The sequence below is a fragment of the Corythoichthys intestinalis genome, chromosome 20 (assembly GCF_030265065.1).
Source record: "Corythoichthys intestinalis isolate RoL2023-P3 chromosome 20, ASM3026506v1, whole genome shotgun sequence".
In the NCBI taxonomy this organism is placed as follows: Eukaryota; Metazoa; Chordata; class Actinopteri; order Syngnathiformes; family Syngnathidae; genus Corythoichthys; species Corythoichthys intestinalis.
Genome location: NC_080414.1, coordinates 3,158,194 through 3,174,110, shown reverse-complemented (window position 1 = coordinate 3,174,110; position 15,917 = coordinate 3,158,194). Strand labels below are relative to the sequence as shown.

Genomic DNA, 15,917 nt, shown 5'->3' with positions numbered 1-15,917 from the left:
AAATTTTTTATTTATTTTTTTAAATAGCTACACATCCATTGGTGTTGCGTCCAAATTTTTTAGGACGTGTGGCTGCATGCGCGGTGAATCAAACGGCTGTTGATATGCTAATGAGGCCATGTGCCAATCGTTATTACAGAGCAACTCCACTTTCGCCATTAGAGGGAGACCTCAGAGCGCAAGACGAGCAAAGGCAAAGCAAGGCAGCTCGCTGAGGCTTCCATAAAAAGTAGTTTTGGAGCTGAGCGGGAAGCACAGTTGACTGAGTACAAAAACAGGGCGATACCTTGACTCAATTGTCAGCTCAGCATCCCATGAAAATGCTCTGGAAATTAACTGATAACATTAAATATGAAGATTGCGAGGTAAGGGGATTCTCTTTGATTTGTTGTGGAATTTTTAGTCATGTGTAATGCGAAATGATGGCTGTTAGAGGTACACTGAAAAAAAAAAAACTGATGGATTTACTTGATAAAATCATTGTATTAATTTTCACTTCTATTAAGTACATTTTACAGCTTGTGAACTGAATTTAATATTGCAGCTTAAACTGAACTTAATATTGCAAGCAGTAAACTTTTCTTAATAAAAGTGCAAATTGTTAATGATTTTATCAAGTAAATCCACCAGTTATTTTTTTTCAGTGCACCTGTAGGGGTGTGTTGCATTGTTATTTAAATGACATTATTTTGACAAGTGGAAGCAGTAGTTTTAGTATTAGTAATAATAAGAATTACTATTTTTGTTATTTTACTTAAAGCCTATGAAATATATTATACTGCAATAATTAATATGACAAAATAAGCATTTCAAATTAAACTTCATTTGTTAAATATTTTAAATTGCAACCTTGCAATTTTGCACTTACTGCAGCCGACAATATTAAAAGGACATTTTCCACTAAATGAAATATTTATTTCATATTTTGACATTTTGGCAGATTTTGACATTTTGGCAGGTGTAAGTAAAGCGCAAAATTGCGTGCAATTTGAGCCGTGTGAGTAGTGCAGGTGTTGTGGTGTAGACAAAGTTTAAGCTGTAATATCTGCATGGGACTTGTTTGGGAGTGGAGAAGCCAGTTGGACGTGTTTTTAAAGCTCACTCGCCTTGACAAGAAGCGCTTCGTGGGGAATGAATTAAAAACGTTGTGTTGGTGGTGGTTATAATTTTTTACTATTGGAAATGTGCGATTTGTGGGAGTATAAGGAAAATGTGTGATTGGTTTTGGGGGAGTCTAGTCGTGCGGAAAAGTTGGCGCCCGGCGAGATAGCCTCGTCTCAGAAGACTGTTGTAGATTTTTTTTTTTTTTTTTTAAACACTCAGTGGATTCATTGGCGTTCCATGGAGGATGTGTCAGAGACTGAGGTCGAAAACAAAAGGTCTGGCGGCAGAAACGAGCTGTTCCGAACGGCGTCCTCAGAGGTGCACACACTTTCTTTCGTTCTTTCTTCTCCTCCACATTTTTTTTGCCTCGGCCTGGGACCCTTTTAAACCCCCTCCCCTCGCTTGTCTACCCTCTCGTTCTGATTCGTCAGAGGAGAGTGAATGTCCCTCTTTTTGTCTCTCTCTCTCTTTCTCTCCACTCCCTCCTTGCCCCCTTCTCTCTCGCTCTCTCTGATTAGATATTCTGATTCCTCCTTTCAATGGACGTCATTTAAGCGCAGACTTTGTGCCCCTGACTTGCGTCCTCCACTCCACGCAACACTTCCGACTATTTTTTTTTTCCAATTCCCGTTGGCGTTTCCCTATACTCTTTTGTTATTGTTTTTTGAATTATTATTGAAGTGTTCCAACATTGCCGGTGCGCCATGTTAGGAGTCCAAGAGAGGGAAGAAACGGCTAATATGAGCTCAAGCGAGGGGACGACAGCATTGTGATAGCAGGGAAGAAAAGAGAAGACAACTTTTTTTTTTTTCATTTTGGGGGGAGATTCCGACCCTAAATCCGTCAACACCCTTGAATGTTTTTTTTTGTTTTTTAATTAGATCCAAATGAAGGGCAATGGGGATCTAATTTATTATTTCTAATGGATTATCGCTCTCTTGTTCGTGCACGTATTTGATCTGCGAGGCCATCGCGATCTTTTACAAGGGAGGACTTTTTTTTTTCTTTCCTGGGGGGAATTTTTTATTGGTAAATTCCCTTCCATTCTGCAGCGAGAGAGACACCTTTTTTTCAAACTGTAGTATATATTTTTTTATGAATCACATCTTAAGATGTTAGTGCACAGTTTTTCCGCTATGGTAAGTTCAATATACGTAGAAAAGTGCATGCGTAATTTTGGAGAATATCAAATTTAGCGTTTTTTTCCCCATGCAATTAAAAAAAAAAAAAGTGTTTGTAATGTCAGATTTTCTATTGAAATTGACTTGAAATGATGAGAATAATAAAGCAGTTCCATTTGATTTTAAGAATGTGCGCAAAATGTATTTTTTTGACATTGAACGTGTGCGTCTCCACCCAGGATCGCCACGACGGCACCAGCAACGGGACGGCGAGGCTACCTCAGCTGGGCGGCGTGGGCCAGAGTCCGTACACGAGCGCGCCGCCGCTCTCCCACACGCCCAACTCAGACTTCCAGCCCCCGTACTTCCCCCCACCTTACCAGCCCATTTACCCGCAGTCTCAGGACCCTTACTCGCACGTCAACGACCCTTACTCCCTAAACTCGTTGCACGCTCAGCCGCAACCGCAGCACCCGGGCTGGCCCGGCCAGAGGCAGGGTCAGGAAAGCGGCCTGCTGCACCAGCACCGAAGCCTGCCCCACCAACTGTGTCGGGACTACCGCAGGGAGGTGCTTCTACCGTCCGGCCACGGCATTGACACGGGACTGTCGGACTCTATCCCAATCCATGGAATACCTCACTCTTTAGAAGATGTCCAGGTAAGCCTTTTTTTAAAAATGCAAAAAAATGTGTGTCAAAATTGTGCACGAATCCCCTTTAAAACATGCAATTAATTTCCCTTAAATTCCAAATAATCAGTATCTTTAATTGATGAACTCAATACGGATTATTGCATGGCAAAATGCATGCACTGAAAAAAATATAGGTGGATTTACTTGATAAAATCATTGCAAGAATTTGCACTATTAGGTCAATTTTACAAATTTACTTAATAAAAACACTATTAGGTCAATTTTACAAATTTACTTAATAAAAGTAAGTGCAAATTGTTACAACGATTTTATCAAGTAAATCCACCTAATATTTTTTTCAGTGTGCTTTATTACAAATATATTTCCCCCCTATTTGCAATGAGCTTGCCATAAAATAAGATCAATTATTTCATTGTTCTGGCTAAAATGTGTGAATTGCTATTTTTTCATGCATGAACGCATGCATGTGCAACCCCGATTTTCGCGTCTTTAACCATTAAAGACCTGCAACATGAAGCAATTATCAGAGAATCTCAAAATTTAAAATACGGTCCTAATGAAACCAAAAATGAATGTGTAATAAGCGCTCTAATATCTATAACCCTTGTTAAATCCTGTTTAGATGCATGTGTTGACTTGCATCCATCATTTTTTTTCTTCATAAAGAAATGTCAAAATTCTGAATTACTCTCAAAATCGTGAAATTTTAGGTGTATCAAATGTGATGCATTTGGCAATAAAGTTCTAATTAGTTCATAGGCCCTTTTAATAGACCGCTGTCGTAATTACTATTCAATCTAGATTTGAAGTTGCCCTATGTGTGCATGTGTGTGTGATGGGATGGCGGAATTAGGTCAGGATTATAGGGCGACACAGCTTCGTTATTTAAGTCTGACATTGCACTATTAGACGCCTTTTTAAAAAAAAATGAAATCTGCGTAAAACACTAATGTGCAACGTTTATTAATCGCGATAATTGTGCTTGTATGCATTTATATATACGTCTAAATGTGCTTTTTTTTTTTTTTTTGGTGTGTGTATTTCTGTCACAGCCTGTTGAGGATCAAGGAATTCACATTCCCGACCAGACTGTAATTAAAAAAGGTAAGCAATTTCATCCGAGATGGATCACGCATGTTTCTGCAGGTTTACACACACACGCACATTCTGCTTGAGAGAACTCAATGCAGTAATGCCTGACTGATCCTAATATGCGCTAGCCTATTTTTCATTACATGCTTTCCAAGTGCATCAAACTGGGCTTGCACCTTACCCCTCCTCCTTTTCGTCTTTCTCGCTGATGGAATTTACTGTCAGCGTTTCACATCATGCGCGAGTGGGGCTGGTGGGCTTTGTGAGGCCCGGCGATGTATTAATGGCCAGTGCAGGATTCGCTGCTTGGTGGGAGCCAATATAGCAGCAATCACGCTGCACGGTCCAAATGCTCAAAATGGAAGTCTGAGCGCATGCATGTACCGTGAGCGTGGCGAAGAGACGTTTTGTATAATCACAAGCGTTTTCGAATCTATTGGATTACGTGTATTCACAGCGAGGGGGGTCTTTTTATTGTTAATGTCAGCGTTTGCAGATTTCACGCCGTTTATTTGTTTTTATTGCATTATTATCTGTCTATATCTGCAACATGATAATTGGCCTCCCTAAATGTGCAATCTCAAGAGTTCGTTTGACTCCCATTGTCTCTATTAGGCTCCCCTGAGCCATTAATGTCACAACTGATCCATCCAAAAGCGCGCACAGGCCCTCTTTGTCTCCGGTTACTGCGCACCGAAACGGCGTGAAGGCCAGTGTATAGCGTCGAGCAGCGTTCTAAGTTCATGTTTTTTCGGGGTTGGTATCACAACCTGCACATCAGTTTTGAATATATATGGCGGAAAACACTCAGGTGACTTGAAGTTGCGCTCTGAGACCCCCAATTTGGCCAAATTTTCAAAATTGTCCATAATGCATGTGTGATACATCATTGGAAAGGTTAAAATCTCAATTTTCTGAAGGAAGAAAAAATTTGAACAGGATTGCAAATAAAAATTTAAACAGCAAAACCCTAACTGGAGGGGAGAGCACGCGAGAGCAGAATTAAAGACGCCATGATTTTAACGAGATATTATCACGTACTTGCCTTGTTTCGATCCAAAAACTCCATGTAACATGTATCACCGAGTGTTAAGACACAGCTGTGAATGGCCACAGCCGGATTTTTGGGGGGATTTTATGGGTGACAAATGGTAATATAGCAAGGGTCACGATGCAGAAATCGCAGACATCAAGGAGTGGTTGAGATTTTCTTTTTCATATATTTACCCTCATATTTTTCTTTGTTTGGATCGATTATATATCATCTAACGTATAGGAGAAAATGTTACAGTAACAAAAAAAAAAATGCAATTAAGCGATAGTTATGAGGTAGATATCCGTGACTTATTTACAGACGCTAATTTTTTCATTGTGACGTAATTTAAAAGTTTGAAATATGCGAATGAATAATTTTTCAAAGTCATTTTTTAAGCTAAATATTAGACATCACTAAATGATTCTAAGCTAAAAATGATAGACATTTCAAATAATAAATATAATTACTTAGCTTCTTTTAGGTTGACACTAAAGTGGTTGCGCGACGTCTGTAAACAGGGGTTTCCAGGGTAAAACGGAAAATTAAAAATAGTTCGGGGGCTTAATGCGCCATGAATCTGCTATGGCAGCATATAGACATATTGTTCTATCAAACACATCTTAAAATACAGCAGTTTATTTTGAAGAGTAGCGCAAGATCAGAAACTTTTGTTTTCAGCCTTGTATGCGTTTTCCGCCATTTATATATTTTATAAATAGATGGATTGATTTGAATCCAATTTTCTTTTGGTGAGAGTGCAAACATGTGCTGCTCTATTAGGCTTTGCAGTGCATGAAATTCACTGAGCACGACGCCCCCCATTCTATTCCTCCTGTAACCCCTCCCTGGCTCTTCCAGGTCCGGTGTCTTTATCCAAGAACAACGTCTCGGGCATCCCCATCAACAAGGATGGCCTCTTCGGCGGGGTGGTCAACCCGAACGAAGTGTTCTGCTCGGTTCCGGGTCGCCTGTCCCTACTCAGCTCCACGTCCAAGTACAAGGTGACGGTGGCCGAGGTGCAGCGACGCCTCTCGCCGCCCGAGTGCCTCAACGCCTCACTGCTGGGCGGCGTGCTCAGGAGGTGAGGAAAAAAATAGGTCGCTCTTGCCGATATTTGATTCTTTTATTCATACTCTCTCTCGCTTTTCTGTACCAAGAATAATTAAAATCGACCATGCATGACACCTTGCTGCTGCATTTAAACCAAGAGGGGTGTGTGTTAAATTCCATATTAACTTCACCCTCTCTCTCTCCCCCCTTCTCTCAAATTAATGTAGGCTGTTTCAAGCCCAGCTCTATAGGCCCACTGAAGGCATTACACATGAAAACATTGGTCTCTGGTGAACTGTCGACTGAAGTGCTGCAGCCTGTAATAGAGCTGCCTATTAACTAGGACTTTATTTATTCATTTTGCACAGTATTTGTCTGCTGCTCAGCAGAGCACCCTCTTTTTGCGGTGTATTTATTGTGGGTTTCCCCAAATTTGGTCGTTTTAAGACCTAAATAAAAATGCGGTTCGTCTCCAGCGACCAAACATTTAGTGACACATGCACACTTAAATGTAAATGGGAAAGTATTAAGGGCGTTTCATTATCATGAACGTTGGCTAGAGAACTACAGGGATCCCTCGTTTTTCGCGCTTGATGGGACCCGCCCCTCCGCGAAAATCGAAAAGTGACATTTTTTTTTTAAACATTTTACATTTTATACACATTTTTTTGCGTTCAGTGTGTTTATTTAGATTTAACAGCATTGGAAAAAAGATGAATACAAGACATGTTTTTTCCCCCAAAGTGCAGTGATCCCTTGCTACTTTGCGCATCAAACTTCGCGCCTTCAGTCCATTTTGGATTTTATCAATTAAAAAAAAAATAAATTCGGTATTTTATTTAAAAAATGTTAGGATATATGCATGTATTGTTTTCTTTTAAATATATCGAATTTATATCATTATTATGACATTTGAAGTCTTTAGAAACCATTTATTGAAAATAAATACAGAATGTATAAAACAAACAAAATTAATATAGTAAAATAATAAAAACAAGATACAGTATATAAACATATCAGATAACATACATAAGGGTTTTTATTATTTTTCTTAAGTATACCTTGGTGGGGGGGGGACATGTCTTATATGTATCTTTTTCAATGCTGTTAAATCTGACTGAATACATTGAATGCCCCCCCCCCCCCAAATGAGAATGTATATAAAATATAAAAATGTTATTAAAATTTTAATGTAAATAAACTCTGCCACTACTTCGCAGATTTTCGATTTTTGCTGGGGGGCGGGTCCCGATTAACCGTGAAAAATGATGGATCGCTGAATACTTATAAGGTTTTTTATTTATTTTATTTTTTAAAGTATACTTTTGGGGGGGGGGGGAAGCAAAAAAACATGTCGTATATGTATCTTTTTCCATTGCTGTTATATCTGAATAAATAGATTGAACACCAAAGTTTAACTGTAAATAAGCTCCGCCTCTACTTATCAGATTTTCGATTTTCGCTGAGGGGCATATCCCCGTTAACTGTGAAAAATGATGGATCACTATATACTCATAAGGGTTTTTATTTTCAAAGCCCCCCCCGCCCCCCCAAATGTGAATGTTTCCAAAATGTTTATAAAATTTAAATGTAAATAAGCTCCGCCTCTACTTCTCAGATTTTCGCGGGTGGCGGGCACCCATTAACCGCGAAAAACGATGGATCACTTACTAATATTTTTTTTATTTTTATTTTTTTAAGTATACTTTGGGAGGAAAAAAAGGAAAAAATGTTTTATATGAATGTTTCTCCAATGCTGAATGAATATATTGAAAAACAAAATTTAAATGTAAATAAGCTCTGCCTCCACTTCGCAGGTTTTCGATTTTTGTGGGTGGCGGGTCCTCATTAACCGTGAAAAACGAGGGATCACTGTATACTTACAAGGATTTTTTTTTTTTTTTTTTTTAAGTATACTGTGGGAGGGAAAAAAGGAAAAAATGTCTTATATGTATGTTTTTCCAATGCTGAATAAATATATTGAATAACAAAATTTTACTGTAAATAAGCTCCGCCTCCACTTCGCAGGTTTTCGATCTTTGCGGGTGGCGGGCACCCATTAACCGTGAAAAATGAGGGATCACTGTATACTTATAAGGGTTTTTATTTTATTTTTTTTAAGTTTACTGTGGGACGAAAAAAAGGAAAAAATGTCTTATATGTATATTTTTCCAATGCTGAATGAATATATTGAACAACAAAATTTAACTGTAAATAAGCTCCACCTCCACTTCGCAGGTTTTCGATTTTTGCGGGTGGTGGGTCCCCATTAACCGCGGAAAACGAGGGATCACTGTATACTAAAAAAAAAAAAAGTAAATAAAAACCCTGATATGTATATGTTACATGTACTGTATATTTTAAGAAATGGCTTTCAAGCACTGCAAATGTCATAATTTTGATATAAATGAGATATTTTGTGTGTCTGTGTGTGTGTGCGCACTCAGTGGGGCAGCTTTGAATCTCATGACACGTTGTGTAATGACAATAAAGGCATTCTATTCTATTCTATTCTATTCTATATTTAAAAGAAAACAATTTGTATATGTAGACATGCACACATCTTAAGATTTTGAATTGAAAAAAATCCGTGATGGACAAAGGGCGCGAAGTTTGAAGCGCGAAGTAGCAAGGGATTACTAGAGCAGGAGCCATTTTGGGCCTCGAGTCCAGGATCTCGTGCTCGCATGGATTAAAATTGATTACATATATTAAAAATATACATATTACATTATACATAAATATTCGCTTTTTCTTGTTTCAGGGCGAAGTCAAAGAACGGCGGCAGATCCTTGCGGGAGAAGCTGGATAAAATCGGCTTGAATCTACCTGCAGGCAGACGCAAGGCAGCTAACGTCACCTTGCTGACGTCACTAGTAGAAGGTGAGTCGAGTTGCAGAAAATCCCGTTTTATGACGCGATATCAAGTGCCGGCTTTCTTCTCCTGATGCCTTTCCGTTTTTCTCCCCCCCTCTCTGTGTTGGAAATCAGCATATGCGCTCATGCGTGTAATGTGGAGCGACTTTGCCTTGCAAGTAATAAAGCATGAAGGGTGTGTGTGTGCGTGTGTTTGGACTGCGCTGGTAATTCTAGTGGCTTTTCAGTGGCCTTTGCAACAGCTATAGGTCCACGGCTGGCCTACTTTTACGCGCGGAGGGGGTGACTCCGTGTGTCGTGTTAATTATTGGGTGCTGCTTGTTTATTGGGTGCCGCTGAGCCGTTTCACCACGTGGACGAAAAGTCAATTGATTTATTGCTCCCAACATTAATAACGTCTCGTTTGAATGGCACTTTTTTTTTCTGCAGCTGCGATGTGTTGAAATATTCACCGCGTATCTGTGAAGCCAATCTAAAAATATGTTTATTGGACAAATTGCATATAGGACTTGAGCGGTGGGTGGATTGTGCAGTTTGGAGAAGGTGATGCTCCATTGGTCCCTGTTAATCATTGTTGTAGAAACTAATGCAATATTCATTATTTCGTTTGTTTTTGTAAATGAGAATTCTGGAGGAGGGAGGGAAAAATGTTGCTATGGTTTGTGATTATATATTTTTTTCATGTTAATTGGAGCTTATGTATGGAGTGCTGCAAGAAATTGCACGTGAGATCTGAACCAGACGTCTTTCACCTTCACATTTTTTCGGCAACAATAATGCTGTTTTTGACTATAATTGTAATATCACATGAAAATTTTGGTTTGTTGAGTTTGTTACAACACATCCAAGCAAGCTCATGGTTTTTCCTCTTTCCCCACCCTACTGTTGTCAGGCGAAGCGGTGCATCTTGCCAGGGATTTTGGTTACGTGTGTGAGACCGAGTTCCCCGCCAAGGCAGTAGCTGAATATGTAAACCGTCAGCACTCCGACCCAAACGAACAAGTCCAAAGAAAAAACATGCTACTGGCAACAAAGTAAGTGCACTCCCTTGCTTTAATGAGCTCACGGCTTGACATGTATATGATGTGGAAGAAGCAGCTGCACACATTATGCAAAGCAGGTTCAATTTTTTTTTTTTTTTGTGGTCAAAGTTTGTCAGCTACAAACATGTATGTATCATATTTCAACGTGAACAGATTAAAAAAAGGAATTAGTAGCGTTGTGATTACAAATGAACGCATTATGAAAATGACTGTGGGCGTTTCACCTGACGGATTACTTGATTTTTTTTAATTAGAGAAGAAATAAAAATACATTGTAGCTTAAGTGTATTTCATTCCGGAGACAATATTTTAGATTTTAGAGTTAAAAATACACCCCATGGATCATATAAAGGTACAGTTGAAGCACATGTCATAACAGAATTTCCAAGTCACGTGACAATGCATGAGACGTTTTATTTTCCATTCAAGGAAACAATCGGTTGTGTTTGTATAATAGGGCATGAATGACAAGTTGTAGCGAGCATGATTTATCTTTACATGCATATTTTTGCACACTCACGGGCCATTTACATAAATATAAATATCAAATCAATGAAAATGTCCGTAAAATCTAATAAGTGTATGACCCTTTCATTGACTGATCACGTTATATTTTCTTTAATGGAAAATATATGTACATACTAAATGATGTGAAGGGAATTAACATAATAATAATACTACAAAAAGTAAAGCTGATAGTCACGTGATGTTCACATTATTACCCCACCCCACCCGGGACACGAATTTGGAACAGTGATCCCTCGTTTCTCGCGGTGAAAAGGAACACGCCCCCCTGCAAAAATCTGCGGAGTAGAGGCGGAGTTTATTTACATTTATATTTTGTTAATTTTTTACATTTTATAAACATTTTCACTTTAGGCATTCAATGTATTCAACAGCATTGAAAAAAAGATACATATAAGACATTTTTTCCCCCTTTTGCCTCCCAACGTAGTAGTATATAAAAGTATAGTAATAAAAATAGAAATCCTTATGTGTAAATGTAGTGTATATTTTAATAAATGGTATATAAGCACTGCAAATGTCATAATAATGATATTAAACATATATGGCGGAAAACACTTCTGCTCTGAGACCCCCAATTTGGCCAAATTTCAAAATTGTCCGATATACACGTGTGGTACGTCATTGGAAAGCTTCAAATCTCAATGTTCTGGGGGATGAAACATTTTGAACAGGAGGGCATTAAAAAAAAAAAAAAAAAAAATTAAACAGCAAAACCCTAATTGGAGGTGAGCACACACGAGAGCATAATTAAAGACTCCATGATTTTAACGAGATATTATTGTGTACTTAACTTGTTTCGATCCAAAAACTCCATGTAGTATGTATCACCGAGTGTCAAGACACAGCTGTGAATGGTCACAGCCGGATTTTTTGTGGGATTTTATGGGTGAAACATGGTCATATAACAAGGGTCGCGATGCAGAAATCGCAGACATCAAGGAGTTGTCGAGATTTTCAGTTTCATATATTTACCCTTTTAAACATTTTTTTTTCAATTGTTCTTTGTTTGGATCAATTATTTATCATCTAACATATCGTGGGAATGCGACAGTAACAAAAAAATACAATTAAGCGATAGTTACGAGGTAGATATCCGTGACTTATTTACAGACGCTATTTTTTTTCATTGTGACGTCATTTGTTTAAAAGTCTAAAATATGCGACTGAATAATTTTCTAAAGTCGTTTTTTTTTTAAACAAAATATTGGACACTGATTAACGATTCTAAGCTAGAATGGTCACAGGCGGAGTTTGGGGGGATTTTATGGGTGAAACATGGTCATATAACAAGGGTCGCAATGCAGAAATCGCAGACATCAAAGAGTGGTCGAGATGCTCTTTTTCATATATTTAACCTCCTAAACATTTTTTTTCTCTTCTCGATTTTTCTTTGTTTGAATTGATTATTTATCATCTAACAGATTAGGGAAAATGCGACAGTAACAAAAAAAATACAATTAAGCGATAGTTATGAGGTAGATATCCGTGACTTATTTACAGACACCATTTTTTCATTGTGATGTAATTTGTTCAAAGTCGTTTTTTTTAAACTAAAATTGGACATCAATTAATGATTCTAAGCTAAAAATGACAGACATTTCGAATAATAAATACGATTACTTACCTTCTTTTTAGGTTGAAACAAAAGCGGTTGCGCGATGTTCGTAAACAGGGATTTCCAGGGTAAAACCGACAAATTAAAAATAGTTCGGGGGCTTAACGCGCCATGAATCTGCTATGGCAGCATATAGACATATTGTTCTATCAAATACAGCACTTTATCCGCCATATGTAAAATAAATTGAGCAGGTGCGTATAAGTCACGTGATAAATCACGTGTATATGTCTTGAAGGGGGTGTTGTTTATGCAGAAACGTGCATCCCTTTTCTACTTTAATTCCCACGATTAGCATCCCTAAAACAAGCTTTTGGTGTCCCTCCAGGCAAGTGTGCAAGGAGTTTACGGACCTGTTGTCTCAGGACCGTTCGCCACTGGGGAACTCGCGGCCGCAGCCCATCCTCGAACCGGGAATCCAGAGCTGCTTGACCCACTTCAGCCTCATCTCGCACGGCTTCGGCACGCCGGCCCTGTGCGCGGCCGTCACGGCACTGCAGAACTATCTGACCGAAGCCATCAAAGCCATGGACAAAATGTACCTCAACAACAACCCCAACAGTCATTCAGATAACGGCACTAAAGGCGACAAAGACGAAAAGCACAGAAAGTGATCCCCCCCACTACCACCATTAGGGGGCCAAATCCCCCTTCCCCTCGGGGGCCTTTTTTTTGCCGCCCCGCCCCCACTTCTTCTCCCACACCCATTCAATATAAATATTATAAATACTATTGATAAAGTCGTACCACTCGCTGACCTTGCGCCATGTTTTTGTGGGGTTGACGCATTTTTTGGAATCGCTGGGAAAAAAACACTACAACACAAGAATCTTCCCGCAGCTGTATGAAACGTTATTATTGTTATTATAAAAAAAAGAAAGAAAAGAACAGCTCCCGGGTGTGGAAGAGGTGTGTTTGCCCACAAAAGAAGACGTCTGATGTTCTTCCATCACCTTTTTTCCCCTTCTAAAGAGCTGCAAGCAACGGACTGAAATCCAGCGACCGAATTTTGTGAGACAAAAAAAAAAAGGAAGAAGCCCAAAGATGGACGAATTCTTCTATCAGTATTGTGAATAATAACTTCACTGAGCTCCTTGTCATCACTTCAAACTCTCTTCTCCTTCTCTCTCTCCGAGCGACCAACTTGAACTTTTTTTTTTTTTTTTTTTTGGAATTTCAACACGATTCGCGGTTATATAAGGGAATCAGTGTTCATGTATGTATATATTTATTTATGTGTAATTTAATGGGAATTGTAAATATGGTGCGTCTGTTGAAACCTTTTTTTTTTAATTTATCTGGTGCCTCCTGTTTTAGTGGGTTTTAATATTCGGTTAGTTCTTCATGTGATTTAATGGTTCTTAGAAAAAAACAAAACACGTTTGGGGTCATTTTTTTGAATTTTATTTCTCTGGGATATTTCAATTCAGCCCTCTTGTAGCATGTTGAGGCGACATTGAAGCAAGTGAACAAATTGAATAGAAATAAACTTCCACTTTTCTCTATATCTCATCCTAATTTGATCATTTCACACCCTAAAAAAGATTTTAAAAGATTTTTTGTTGTTGTTTGCGTTTATATTTTTTGAAATACAAGACTTACGTGTCGTGCCAATTACAAAAAAACGCATCATGTCCTATTTTCGAAGCTCCATCAAAGCAATAAATGGATTTTTGTTTTTCTTTTGAAGATTGGGGTACACCTTGTCCTGTCCGATCATGTCCCAATAAATTGGAGGCGGTTGTTACTGTATAGACACGTGCTGGCAATAGGTCCCAATGCCTGTCAATGTATTATATTCCTTTGTTGCCCAGAAAAAAATAAATATTTGATACGCTTCATCTGCACTTTTTTTTCACTTCTTCAAACGCTTTTTTTTTTTTTTTTTTTTAACGTAATTGAGTTTCTCTCGTCGCCTTTGTGAGCTGAACTTAAAGTTTCTCCTCATAATAATAATAATGATCAAACTTAACCCCTTCATGCCTGCAATATGAAGCAATTGTCAGAGAATCACAAATTTTGAAAAATAAGCTCTTAATGAAACACTTTTTTTCAAATTTGTAAAAAAGAAAAAAAAGTGTAAAAAGCGCTCTAATATTTTATTATTAATTTTTTTTCTCATGGAACCTGCAGATGCATGAGTGGACTTGCATCCATTATTATTATTTTTGTTGTTGTTGAGGAAACATATTTCAAAATTCTGAATTAGTCTCATAATCATGAAATTCTAAGTATCAAATGTGATCCATTTGGCATTAAGGGGTTAAGATTGGTACACTGAAAAAAGCCAGTCGATTTACTTGATAAAATCATTGTCACAATTTGCACTTCTATGAAGTAAATTTCACTGCTTGTGAACTGAACTTAACATTGTAAGTTCACAATTGATAAAATCACGTAAATTCACGATTTACTTGATAAAATCATGGTAACAATTTGCCCTTACTTCTAAGTACATTTTACTGCCAGTGAACTGAACTTAATATTGCAAGCAGTAAAATTTACTTGATAAAATCACGTAAATTCACGATTTACTTGATAAAATCATTGTAACAATTTGCACTTCTATGAAGTACATTTTACTGCTTGTGAACTGATCTTAATATTGCAAGCAGTAAAATTTTCTTGATCAAATCACGTAAATTCACGATTTACTTTGATAAAATCATTGTAACAATTTGCACTTATACTTCTCTGAAGTAAATTTTACTGCTTGTAAACTGAACTTAATATTGCACGAACATTGACGTAAACTAAACTTAAAATTGCAAGTAGTAAAATTTGCTTAATAATAGTGCAAATTATGACAATGATTTTATCAAGTGAATCAAACAATTATTTTTTTTCAGTGTATATGCAGGCCAGCTATGAGCATGTTTGAAGTATACAGAGCTAGAGAAGGAGAAGCCTCTGGGGTGTATATACAGGCCTGCTGGTCTGCAGCATTGTTGGAAGACATGCATCAAATATTTGTTATGTTGTTTGCCTCTCAGTGTAATCACTGCCGTCGTGTGATTCTCTCTTTTTTTGTGTTGCTGGTGTGTGTGGCCTTTAGGCTTGATTGGCTGCGCAGGCTGCGTGTAAACCCCGTTGCGTAACTCGTCTTTTAGCCTTCGTTTTCGAATTCGACTGCGAAAATATTGCAACTTCAATCTCCTCTCCTGGGGTTTATCTTATTTTTCCATGAGGGGAAGGTGACTGAATCCCTTATTGCACGTCCTTGGCACCGCGCTGCACTGGAGCAGGTGAAGCGCTAGGCATTGTTGTCAGTCATGGGCTTGTATTTTTGTTGGCTCCTCTCCTCACTTTGTGTGTGTGGGATCCTGTCCTCGGGCACAATAGAGCGCGCACGCTCATAAAAGGGGAGACGGGAGAGACTAGCCGGCTGCTCCTGCTTATGGTAAACAGTCAGTTTGCAACGAACAACAACAAAAATCGTATTAAACGGGCCCCGCGTCATTAATATTGTTTAATAAATGTATCAGGGGCCTAGTGAGACGAACCCATTAGAAATAGTATCTGTGACAATACAGTAGCACCCCCCCTCCTCATCCGTCTCCCACACCTACAGCATGGTTAAAGTGTGTAATGGATTTGGAACGTTTTAAACTCCAATCTTATTGTTATGTCGTTTGCTTACATGCTTTTCAAATGGCTCACGTGATATCTCACTAATAATGATGTTACTGTCGTTTAATTCTAGAGCGTAGGTTTGCATAGGGACGGTAGGGACATAATACTACCAACTTTTCTGGATGCTCAAATTGTCCCCACTAACTTTTAAGCAACCTTATTTGC

General features: G+C 38.3%; 1 protein-coding gene across 3 annotated transcripts; it reads left to right on the top strand.

Moving 5' to 3' along the window:
• The first annotated feature begins 214 nt into the window (after positions 1 to 214).
• tfap2a (transcription factor AP-2 alpha) lies at positions 215 to 13,958 on the top strand. 3 transcript variants are annotated; one of them, XM_057825049.1, is made up of 8 exons: positions 229 to 365; positions 1,324 to 1,422; positions 2,465 to 2,884; positions 3,931 to 3,982; positions 5,865 to 6,087; positions 8,821 to 8,939; positions 9,826 to 9,967; positions 12,448 to 13,958. In XM_057825049.1, the coding sequence occupies exons 1-8, from the start codon at positions 315 to 317 to the stop codon at positions 12,731 to 12,733; spliced, it is 1,392 nt and encodes a 463-aa protein (XP_057681032.1). In that variant the 5' UTR covers positions 229 to 314; the 3' UTR covers positions 12,734 to 13,958. The 3 variants fall into 3 exon arrangements, with proteins under 3 accessions (XP_057681033.1, XP_057681032.1, XP_057681034.1); XM_057825050.1 differs by lacking the exon at positions 1,324 to 1,422 and having other exon boundaries at positions 215 to 365; XM_057825051.1 differs by lacking the exons at positions 229 to 365; positions 1,324 to 1,422 and adding an exon at positions 1,511 to 2,243.
• Positions 13,959 to 15,917: the final 1,959 nt, after the last annotated feature.

Bases quoted from the DNA above. Each gene is read 5' to 3' on its own strand.
- tfap2a (XM_057825049.1), top strand. From the start codon at position 315: ATGAAAATGCTCTGGAAATTAACTGATAACATTAAATATGAAGATTGC. The intron at 3,983-5,864 runs GTAAGCAATTTC...TGGCTCTTCCAG, and splicing joins CCAGACTGTAATTAAAAAAG to GTCCGGTGTCTTTATCCAAG. The intron at 9,968-12,447 runs GTAAGTGCACTC...GTGTCCCTCCAG, and splicing joins AACATGCTACTGGCAACAAA to GCAAGTGTGCAAGGAGTTTA.